The 10,800-nt window shown below is 51.6% G+C and overlaps 5 protein-coding genes across 5 annotated transcripts; 2 read left to right on the forward strand and 3 right to left on the reverse strand.

Annotated features, from left to right (window-relative positions):
• Positions 1–383: 383 nt before the first annotated feature.
• ASPACDRAFT_60330 (ribosome biogenesis TSR3 family protein) lies at positions 384–1,758 on the forward strand (the record flags this gene model as incomplete). Its single annotated transcript, XM_020203547.1, has 3 exons — positions 384–661; positions 800–936; positions 1,019–1,758. 3 exons carry the CDS (start codon positions 384–386, stop codon positions 1,756–1,758), a joined length of 1,155 nt encoding a protein of 384 aa, XP_020056849.1.
• Positions 1,759–2,141: 383 nt separating this feature from the next.
• On the reverse strand, positions 2,142–3,495 carry ASPACDRAFT_16996 (caspase family protein; the record flags this gene model as incomplete). Its single annotated transcript, XM_020197175.1, has 3 exons — positions 2,142–2,752; positions 2,806–3,151; positions 3,283–3,495. Coding segments are annotated over 3 exons (1,170 nt in total), but the record flags the coding sequence as incomplete, so codon positions are not given.
• Positions 3,496–4,345: 850 nt separating this feature from the next.
• Positions 4,346–6,775, reverse strand: ASPACDRAFT_78462 (chaperonin-containing T-complex subunit CCT7). The gene is made up of 6 exons (XM_020205181.1): positions 6,652–6,775; positions 6,399–6,565; positions 5,944–6,280; positions 5,513–5,885; positions 4,783–5,444; positions 4,346–4,715 (listed from the first exon to the last, which is right to left on the reverse strand). The coding sequence occupies exons 1-6, from the start codon at positions 6,695–6,697 to the stop codon at positions 4,606–4,608; spliced, it is 1,695 nt and encodes a 564-aa protein (XP_020056851.1). The 5' UTR covers positions 6,698–6,775; the 3' UTR covers positions 4,346–4,605.
• Positions 6,776–7,986: 1,211 nt separating this feature from the next.
• ASPACDRAFT_27954 (lanthionine synthetase C family protein) lies at positions 7,987–9,740 on the forward strand (the record flags this gene model as incomplete). Its single annotated transcript, XM_020199525.1, has 3 exons — positions 7,987–8,182; positions 8,265–8,798; positions 8,938–9,740. The coding sequence occupies 3 exons, from the start codon at positions 7,987–7,989 to the stop codon at positions 9,738–9,740; spliced, it is 1,533 nt and encodes a 510-aa protein (XP_020056852.1).
• Positions 9,741–9,967: 227 nt separating this feature from the next.
• ASPACDRAFT_52192 (uncharacterized protein) lies at positions 9,968–10,771 on the reverse strand (the record flags this gene model as incomplete). The annotated part of the gene is made up of 1 exon (XM_020202583.1): positions 9,968–10,771. One exon carries the CDS (start codon positions 10,769–10,771, stop codon positions 9,968–9,970), a length of 804 nt encoding a protein of 267 aa, XP_020056853.1.
• Between the last annotated feature and the right edge of the window lie 29 nt (positions 10,772–10,800).

Raw genomic sequence — 10,800 nt, forward strand, 5'->3', positions numbered from 1 at the left:
GGGAAGAGCTTTCAAGGTAGTAGTAGTAAAAAGCAGTGGGAAGAAGGATGATGATGATGATGGAATGGGTGGAATGAATTAATGGGGGAAGCGGACAGGGAAGAATGAGGGGAACTTCTTTCCGTCCCGATGCCGGGTTAACCTGACAGGCCAGGACGGACTTGGTTGGTTGGTCGATTGGTTGCTTGGTTGCTCTCCGTCACTGTCTGCATTTTCACAACTTCTACACCACCATCACCTTTGCACCTTCGCTCATCCACCTCTTCTACGCGCTGCACATATGAAACAGCAGCACATTCTTGCAGCCTGATACCTTACCCATTCCAACAACTTTGTCATACTGGCAACAACACAGACCCTCTAAACAAAAGCCAAAATACACTATGGTCCGCCACAAGAAGGACAACTTCTCCCGCGGCGGCAAGAAATTCTCCTCCGCCCCGCGCTCTCGTCCCCCTCCTCCCCGCGGCGGCGGCGGCGTCGGCGGCGGTGATGGCGACAGTGACACCGAGCAGGGCGGTTACTCTCGTCCTCCCTTCAAGGCTGCCTGCTGGGACATGGGCCACTGCGATCCGAAGCGATGTTCCGGCAAACGATTGATGAATTTCGGCCTGATGCGTGAGTTGGCGATCGGCCAGCGCTTTCCCGGTGTCGTGATCTCGTATGTTGTCGCTAGCCCATACCCACATCCACACCCACACCTACACACATCTATGGCCCGGAATATATATATATATGATATAGATATCCGTACGCTGGACTCCCGTTACTAACGTTCTTGCTTCTCTCAAATCCCCAGGCCCAACGCCAAAAAAGTCGTCTCCCCCGCTGACAAGGACCTTATGGAACAATTCGGTGCTGCGGTGGTAGAATGCTCGTGGGTGCGCACCAAGGAGGTCCCTTGGTCGAGAATCGGGGGCAAGTGTGAACGATTGCGTATGTCTTTTTCTCTCTATTTTATGCCATCTACATGCATCCTCTCGATTCAAGCCTAATCTCTTTTTGTGTTGCAAAACAGTCCCCTACCTCATTGCCGCCAACACCGTCAACTACGGCAAACCTTGGCGTCTGAACTGCGTCGAAGCCCTGGCGGCCTGTTTCTGTATCTGCGGCCACGAGGACTGGGCTCGCGAAGTCCTCAAACCCTTCCGCTACGGTGAGGCCTTCATGGAGATCAACGCCAAGCTTTTTAAGCGCTACGCTGCCTGTGCCGATGAGGAGGAAGTGAAGCGCGCCGAGGAGGATTGGCTCGCCAAGATCGAGAGGGAGTACGAGGAGAGTCGGGCCACAGGTGCGGACGATATGTGGACCGTCGGAAACACGAACCGGAGGGCTGAGAGTGATTCGGAGGAAGACGATGAGGACAAAGAGGATGAAGAGGAAGACGAGGAGGAGGATAAGGATCCGTTCGCCATCTCGGATGATTCGGAGGAGGAAGAGCAGATGGCTGCGATCAGAGCGAAGATCTTGAATTCCAAGGCGTTCCAGAATCCCGAGGTCGAGGAGAAGGTGAAGCCCGAGCGGATCGCGAGACCCGAAGAAGAGACCATTCCACAGCAGTTGAAAGATGATTCAGATGCGGAGTCGGGGTCGGCCGAAGGCGGCAGTGATGATGAGGAGGATGCTTTCGATAACATCATCAATGCCACGCCTGTGACGGATCGCACGGGCATTATCGCGGCTCAGAAAAAGAAGCAGCGGGAGACGGTCAGTGCCTCCTTTTCGAGGACGGTGGTCGATGCGCCTAAAAGGTGGTAGTGGTAGTCCGTCGCGGGGGACACTTGCACGCAGACAAACATAACGAGATATCATGGAAATATAATGAAACAATCATGAAGTTTATACAGTTGGCATACTTGTGTATCCTGTGCCATTGCAGATAGGGTATGCTTTAGAACAACAGACCATTCTGACCATCCAAAACAAGCTGTGATTGCCAAAGCTAAGAAAGCAATGAGAATAGCATGACAGCCCATAGTTGATATTAAGTATGAAAGGCACCAATAATTCTCACCCCATCGCTCGACCCGAAAAGCCCACAAGCGCCTATTTACATGACATACCGCAAATTCACATCTATATTCCGTCAGAACCGCTTCCTACTTTATACATTATACCGGAACAACAGGACACTGCTTACCCAAGGGATGACTGCTGCTCAGCTGCGGCTTCTGCGAGTACTTGGTAGCCAACTCGTCGCGGATGCTGTTCAACAGCTGTACGTAGCTCTGCTGTGGGTTCTTGCGGAGCGCGCTGATAAACGCCCACGACATGGCTCCCGTGGCCTGTCCGGCAATCTGTGCGTCCTGGCTGGTCTGATCGTCTTTGCTGCCCGACCACATGATCACGTCTGCCGGGCTTGTCTTGGTCTGTTTGGTACGCTCGTACGCCTCGTCTCCCTTGGTCGCCTTCTTCAAGAATCCCACTGCCGTTGACATCATGCTGCTCATATCGCCCCGCGCGTATGCCGAGACCACGCCCAGCAGACCCTGACCCGCCTCCTTGGCCAAGTTGGGCTCCTTGAGAATTCCTTGGGTCGAGTAGATGTAAGGCAGATCCAGGGCAGATCCAGAATGGCACGAATCGAAGATCGCTGTGAGCCGCACTCCGGGCTGAAGTGGTTTGACCATGATGCGGTGCATCTCGTCATCGACAATATGTCCCGCGGCGCGGAAGTCGACCGGGTAGATCACCTCATCGTATCCGTCGTCCTCGTCGCCGTCCAGGTCAGGGGTCTGACCGCCGTGGCCTGCTGCCGTTAGACCAGCCTCGAAAGAAAATCGGGGTTAACATGTCGGCGCTTACCAGAGTAGTGGAAGAACAGAGAGTCGTTAGGCTGCGCATCCTTCACCAGCCAGTGCATAGCCCGGAGGATGTTGGCCTTTGTGGGTTGGCTCATAGGGTTTTGCTGGTCATCCGTCAACAGGACCATGTCCTCACGAGCATAGCCAAAGTTCTGATTCAGGTATGTTGACATATTTTTGACATCGTTGATACATCCTCGGAGTTGGCCTTTCTGGTTGAAATAGTTGATTCCAATCAATAGCGCCTTTCTCTTGCCCGTGCAACGAGAGTACTGGAAGCTGTAGCCTTGCGGCGCGCCATGACCGAAAGACACCGGTTCACTTGGCGGAGGAGGGGGTCCGTTGCCCTGGCTGCCTTGGTTGTAAGGGTTCGAGTATCCTGGAAGGCGTCAGTTGCGTCAAAACTGCGCGTTAGAGCGGTTTGCAGCTTACCCTGCTGACCACCATATTGGGGAGCACCATAACCACCCTAAAGGACTGCCATTAACCGTCCGTTGCACAGGAAAATAAGACTCGGGCTCGCTTGACATACATTATAGCCGCCCTGGGGCGGTTGCGATCCCGAATACTGTTGGGGCGGCGGCTGACCGTAAGGGTAAGGATTGCTGGGAGGTGGTTGTTGTTGGCGGTAGGCCTGACCAGGGTATCCCCCGCCGCCGCCGCCATAAGACGCTTGGTGATGATGATGGTGAGGGTTCATTTGTCTGGGACATTGATTAGCATTAAGCACGAGGCGTCTGTTTGATTATTTGCTCAATCAAGATAAAGAAGGCGACTGAAACTCACTGCTGATACTGTGGTGGCGGACTGCCGTAGCTCTGAGGGGGGTAATTATACTGCTGCTGCTGTTGCTGCTGCGGGGGATACCCGGGCGGGCCCGAATATGGAGGATAGTAGGACATGGCCGAATTGCAGAGGGAAGACGAGGATTTATGGACGAGTCACAGGAGTAGAATAAGAAAGACAGGTACGCAGGGCCCAAGCAGATCACGAGTCAAGGGATAAGACGAGAGGCAAAGCGAAGAGAGAAGAAGGGGAGAAAAAAAAATAGAAGTGGTGAAAGAGGAGAAGAGGAGAAGGTCAGATGGTGAGGAAGTGAGAAAGGCGCAGTCCGTCACTGGGGAAAGGCGGCAGTGGAGCCCGACGCGCCGATTGGTGCTTCCTCGGTTGGATTTACTTCTTCTTCAATAAAGTAAGAGTAAGAGAGAAGAGAAATAAATAGACGAACAAAATTAGTCTTTTGGGGGACGAAAACCATAGACTTGGATGAACGTTTGGATAGGTTTAGGTCTTCTTCCTGCATATCGGTCACCCCGATCCCCAGCTGCATTGCGCCGATGCAAATAATACAATCTTCCTGCCAGGTGCCAACGTCAGGATTCCAAATGCACCCCTCCTATCACACATCGTTATCGGCCCGTCCTCATTGCTGCCCATCCTCGTGGCTATCAGCCATCATGGTGCCGCCGAAGAACTGCCGGGGTATAAACCTATCGATTCAAGGTTATCGCGAAAGAATTCATGGCCTCGTGGGATTCCAGGACAGCAGCACGTGATGCCGTAAGGGCCCACGAAGTGAGTGACAGATAGTGGACCTTTCCAAATCGGGATAATTTAGTCTACGAACAGCCCCTATAATAAAAGGATCCAATATGAAGGGCAAAAAGAAGATGATAAAGAAAATATGATATTATCCACAACCAACGGAAAGCACTCAAGCGCTATTCAGATCATTGATTGCTTTTGTATTCAACCGTTCCATCGCATACAGGTCCAAATCTATTCCTCGTCCGCCTATCGTTTACCGTCCGCGGCGAGGCATGCCACGTCCACGGCCACCCAGAGCGCGCTGGGCAGCACCCGGCGGGAGTCCACGCGCCGGGGCCTGAGCCTGGGCTGACTCTTCATTCTCTGTAGAGGAGAAAGGTTGTCACGTCAGCTCTAAACTAGAATCGGATGGGGTTGCTGGGTCTCTTACTAATAGTTTCGTCCACGCTCAGAATCAGGCAGGCTGCCTCAACAGCCGCCTGGATGGCATTAACCTTAACCAGACTGGGCTCCCACACAAAGGCAACCATGTTGTCCCGAACACCTTCGTTGTCAAAGTCTACACCTGCCCAGACGTTGCCCTTGCGGTGTTCGACCCGCAGGCGGTTCAGGATGTCCGTCGCGTCGAATCCAGCGTTGTCGCACAGCTGACGGGGAATCACCTCCAAGGCCTTGGCAAAGGCCTTGACCACTGCCTGCTGCTTGTGGGGCACGTTGCGGTCCGCGAAGCCGTGCATGAAGCTCGACAGTTCCATCTCGGTGGCACCGCCACCCGCAACAATGGTGGTGTGGCGAAGAGCACGCTTGACGATCATAATGGCATCGTGCAGACTGCGCTCAACCTCCGCAATAAATTGCTCCGCTCCACCGCGCAGCACGAGTGTGCAGGTCTTGGCAGCAGGACATTCCGAGAAAAGATTGTAGCGCTCACCACCAATTTGACGTTCCTCAAAGACACCGCATGTACCCAAGTGACGATCTTGGATGTCACTGCAAGTCGATTGCGTTGCCGCACCGGTCGCCTGGCAGACCCGGTCCATATCATCAGCAGCCACACGACCAGCACAGAAAATATCGCGATCCGCAAAGTACCTGTGCACAGTGAATCGAACATTAGTGACTTGCAGGCCAACGGCAAGGATGATGAAAGAAGAACATACTGCGTAGCCAAATCACCAATAGGCAGCTTGCTGAGAACAACCTTGGCGCCGGTCTTGTAGATTGCTTCGAGCTTGTTGTAAATGATCTGCCACTCGGCATCGACAATCGCCTGGTACTCCGACACATGCTCCACGCGCACTTCGGCGTTGTCCTTCTCGCTCTTCAACTCCAACTCAACGTTCAGACACACAATCTTGGGGTCTTTGAAGTACTTCGGCTGTTGCTCGAAACCGGCATAAGAGAAGGTCTTCTTGAAGGCAACACCGTTGACGAAGAGTGAATCCTGCAGACCACCACCAGTAACTCTCTTGATACCGATCAGCTTCTCGTTGAGGTCATCCTGGTCAAGCGACAAGACGGCATCCACCACCACTAGAACAAATTTTAGTTTCCAGGCCATGACCCTTGTATAACCGGCAGGCCAACTTACTCTTAGTGAAGAAGTCTGAGTTGCGCTTAATAAGCTTGCTGTTCATCGCCGTTGCGGCCAGGCGTCGTAGCGTCTCGACCTTCTTCTCCTCGCTTCCGGCAGCCTCGATCATGTCGATAGCAATCTCTTTGATCTTGTTCACAGCCATGGAGCTGGCTCTCCGCAGACCCTTGACAATAGTCTGTGAACTGACTCCCTGCTCGACGAGTTCCCGAACTTCCTTCAAGATCTCACCCGCCAAGACGACAACCGATGTTGTTCCATCTCCCACTTCGGCATCTTGAGACCGGGCAATGTCGGTGAGAATGCGGGCGGCGGGGTGCACGATATCGAGGAGCTAGATGGAGGGTAATGTCATCAGCAACCGACAGCGGGGTAAGGGATGTATTATTTGTCCAAGGAGAACAAGAAAAAAAACGTCAAGTGAAGACATATGACAGTCGGGACCGACGCACCTTCATGACGGTGGCTCCATCGTTCGTAATGGTCTGCTTGCCGTTGCCGTCCACCAGCAACAAGTCTCCTCCATAAGGGCCGAGGGTGCTCTTGATCGTAGACTGAACTGCAACACAGGCATTGATGTTGGAGATAATTTGGCCCTTTCCCTGCGAGGTGTCCGTGCCTGTTGGACGCAAAATCACAAGGTCAGTTAGCAACGATCCGCGGTACACACAGAAGCAGCATTTGGACGCGGGCGAGGTGACGGACCCTCCTTGAGCACGATGATCGTGGGAGTCTGGCCAGCGAAGGCCATTTTGGTGGAAATGAATGGACGGAAAGAGAGGGCAAAGCGAGGGAAAGGTGAAGAGCCGAGAGCGAAAGCGTGGGGAGTTGATGGGAGAGTGGCCCTGAATAATGATCGCAGCTTTCTCGGAGGGGTCTCAATAATGCCTGCCTCTGACCAAAATTTCCCCAAGCTCCCAGCGTCGAAGGCGGTGACCAATCATGCCGCGCCCCGCAGCCCTCCTTTTCGACCGCCGGGGAGTACCTATTCAACTACTACTAGCATCAACACGACCGCATCTCGTCTCATATTGTTCTCTTTACTCAGCTCACCTGGGCTGAGTATGATCTTAATTAGTGGCTTACTGTCAGTCGCGGGAAACTGTACAGCATCATAAGAGATCAGGACGAGCGGTTGTTACTGCCCTCACGAGCATCTCTGTTCACAACCTTCCTACAAACATTGGTTCTAGACGCTAATAACTCATGCAGCTTGACTCGGAGCTCCCAGAACTCGTGTGTCATGGCTATATGTCAAGAAAGCATTCGAACTCAAGTGATTTTCATCACGTGGCTGATGCTGTGGAGACAGAAAGTCCTTCTGTACTGTCGGGCTGACGTTCCGTTTGCTGCATGCGAGAACATCGTCGATGATTCTAAATCAATACGCAGAAATACTTCATGATCGAGCACACAGACCTCTTTGGTAGCTCAAAATCTATTATTGAAAAGAAACTCCCTCCATGATATTGTGCATGGAGATGGCCATGAGTTCAGATTTGCGCCAGAACTTAAGAGGTCGCGGGCAATAAGACTGGCTCAGTTCGGGTCGACGATAAAGTCCCAACGACTGCTGCAACGCCCAATCATCGAATATTCAGCCAATAAATGATTTGGTGTTGCATTGGCTTCCTTTCCACTGTAGCCCTTTCCACTGTAGCCGTGGAAAGGGGGGCATCTGCAAGGCTCAGTTGTATATGAGCACCAGCAAAGGCTCGAAAAGCCTACGGTCCATGTACGCATTAGCGAACAACTTCTGTCGACCTTTACAGTTATCAAGCTTTTGGGGTTATCAACTTATGTGGTTACTCCAGGGTCAAAAATTCATGTATTGAAGGTTGCGTTGAGCAGTTGAGAAGTGATGTCACGCAACCGTATGTTTTCCACATCAAACTTCGGCTGCTTCTATGCTTCTACATGAACCACTCCTGCTCCATGAACAAAGCGCTCCCTTAGCTGCGAACGTTTTTCTCTACTGTAAATCCTCCGATTGTGTTGTTACAGACTCTAGGTTACATCTGTCACCTATCTAATAGTCCCATGTCGACTGGAAATGCCCCTCAGTTCTACCCTAATACGCTGAGTCCTGTTGTGATCAGCAAAGGCTCCTTGGAAGATACACTGAAGCAGCTCCAAGAGGCTGTAAAGCATGGGGCTATGCTTCTACAGAAAAACTGTTCCCCGCTCAAAGATTGGGGAAAATCCCATAATACTGGTTTCTATGCTGGTTTTCCAGGTATATCGTCGCCGCATATACCAACGGCCGCCGTTCCTTGATCAAATCACATTTTGTTCGTGGTCCGCTGATGATGGCTTAGGCATCGTTCTGACCTTCTTGCGCCTAGACCACCAAGTCAAATCACTTGGGGCTGGCTGTCAGGACTTTCATCAACTTGCCATTGAGCGTATATTGCCAGAAGGCCCGGATGTGCCACTCCAGCATCAGAGAGTGTCTCCGTTCGGCTCTTCCAGCGCCTTGGCTGGTCCGATACTGCGCATCCTTGCCTCAAGGGACTTGAAGACAACAGTTCCTAGTGACGATACGGCATGCATCCAAGAGGCGATGCGAATCTCTTTGACTAATGGCCGCATGGTATCACATGGTGGTTCGCTCATGGGATCAGATGAAGTTCTATTTGGCCGAGCCGGCTTGCTGTGGGCGTTGCTTAACCTTCGGCTGCGTAATTATGAGGATGAGACAGCGCAGGCCTTGACACTGGTTTTCAAAGAGATACCTCGGCTAGTCGACCGTATCATTGCGAGTGGAATCGACGGTAGAGAAGACTTCATCTCCAAGCATGGAGAGCAATATGCATTGCCATTGATGTGGCATTGGAAGGAAGAACGGTACAGTCTTGGGGCGTTAGTATTTTCTCAACCGATATTTTTGCACTAAACTGACAATATGACCAGAATACATGGCATAGGCAAGTATATATACACTATGCAATAATCATAAGGTTCCGATAACTGACAGTTCTCTCTGATAAGCTGGCATACTTTCTAGCCTCCTTGCCTGCAAGCCAGAGGAACTCAGCAACGGTGCAGAACGCAACTATTGGCCACTAATAGCTGGAACAATTACAGGTCTTTGCAAAATATGTATTGCCAATGGTGGCCACCTGCCTACGAGTCTTCCTTTTCATGGCTCCTCGCGTCGCTCTAGCCCTCTTGTTCAAATATGTCACGGCAGCCCCGGCTTCCTGAATCTCATGGCTTGCGCCAGAAGAAATCGTTCCTTGGTTTCTACTTCCTGGCAGCCGGAGTGGGATAAGGCCATTTCTGTGGCGTGTGATCGGGTCTGGGAGGAAGGAATCCTGTACAAGGGTGGCGGATTATGCCATGGGATTGCAGGAAATGCATGGTCGTTGCTTCTCCTTCATGACAGTTTTCAGTATGATGAGGATTTCATGGAGACAACCAGGCGTAACTACGTCGCGCGAACAGGAGATTTTGATGCAACATCCAATGCAAGCGAGCTAACAGGCGACTACTTTCTTGCAAGAGCACTCGCATTACTATTAGAGGCGCAAAAAACGCCCCCTTACAATGATTCGAAACGAGACTCGTCCTTGTACCGCATGCCCGATCGCCCGTGTTCCCTCGCAGAAGGCCTCGCTGGCACTGTTTGTGCATGGGCAAACGCTTGTGTAATCCTCCAGTCAAGGTTACGGAGCATGCACATACAGAAAGACTTTTCCTCCCACGATATGGACGCTGTGTTTCAGGAGTACGAATCGCAGAAGCTGGAAATCCCAGTTCTTGCTTACCACAAGCCTACTGGGCTACTATGACTATCTGTTTACAGAAAGCTATCTATTCATCACAGAATAATTTGTGCAAGTCAAATTGGTCATTGCTATAATGCTCCAGACACATTAGAATGAAATGTGAAGTGTCAAATCAGCCATCAGAGGAACTCCTAGACGCCATGCTTATACTGGAAAATCAATCGTTAGTCGGGTAAATTTTGCACCCGAATCCAAGCACCGTGAATCGTTATTGTCGGCATAGCCATGCTTTAGAAGAGCGTGAAACCGGAGCGGTACATAGGTGGTTGGCCTGGTATTTGAAACTTGTATTCAACACGCCTCGGCACAAATTGGCCTTGCGGCGCCTCAACCGCAACCCTCCATCGCCGCCAACAATTTGTGACCTGATGATGCCTATCGCCACAGAATGAACACTGCTTTGGCCCGCGATGGGGCTGATTCGGTGGTGCTTGCGCTCGTGCTTGCTGGCCGCTGTGAGATTTTTTCGCTTGCTCGCGATGCATCTGTTCAATCACATAGTCGTTGATTTCTTCTTGGCTCGGCCTTTTGTTGTGGCCTCGTACACTTTTGCTGTGATTGTGCATCTGCTCGTCATGGGTCATTCGCTGGACGACAAAGGCGTTTATGTCATCTTGAGTCAGAGTATCAGGATCCATTGACGTCTTCCGTGGAAACGCAAAGTCACGCTCTGAGACTGCGTTCTCTTTCCTTCCCTTCCCTGGCAATTGTCGCAGTCTTTCCTGTTCCATGGCCAGACTCGCCAGCTCTTGGAATGACATCCGGTCCTCTTGGTTGGAGGCATTTATGCGGCTATCTCGCAGCATTGTCGTAGCCCAGTCCCTCCAACCAGTACACTCTTTGAGCTTCGTGAGAAATAACAAATTGATCTGAGAGTCCGGTATGCGGAAATTGTCATCGATATGCGCGAGTCCTTCTCGAAGTGCTTCAATCAGAGTAATAAAGTCAGCGACCATATCGGATTTGTCGGGGTCGAGATCAACGAATTCCCCGATATAGTGCATCATCCGAGTATTTCGCTGCCAGGATCCCATCTTCAGCCAGGGACTCAAGGTAGAAAGAA

The sequence above is a fragment of the Aspergillus aculeatus genome (assembly GCF_001890905.1).
Source record: "Aspergillus aculeatus ATCC 16872 unplaced genomic scaffold ASPACscaffold_7, whole genome shotgun sequence".
NCBI classification, from domain to species: domain Eukaryota; kingdom Fungi; phylum Ascomycota; class Eurotiomycetes; order Eurotiales; family Aspergillaceae; genus Aspergillus; species Aspergillus aculeatus.

Bases quoted from the DNA above. Each gene is read 5' to 3' on its own strand.
- ASPACDRAFT_78462 (XM_020205181.1), bottom strand. From the start codon at position 6,697: ATGGCCTTCGCTGGCCAGACTCCCACGATCATCGTGCTCAAGGAGG. The intron at 6,281-6,398 runs GTGCGTCGGTCC...CCCTCCATCTAG, and splicing joins ATGGAGCCACCGTCATGAAG to CTCCTCGATATCGTGCACCC. The intron at 4,716-4,782 runs GTAAGAGACCCA...TCTCCTCTACAG, and splicing joins GAGCGTGGACGAAACTATTA to AGAATGAAGAGTCAGCCCAG.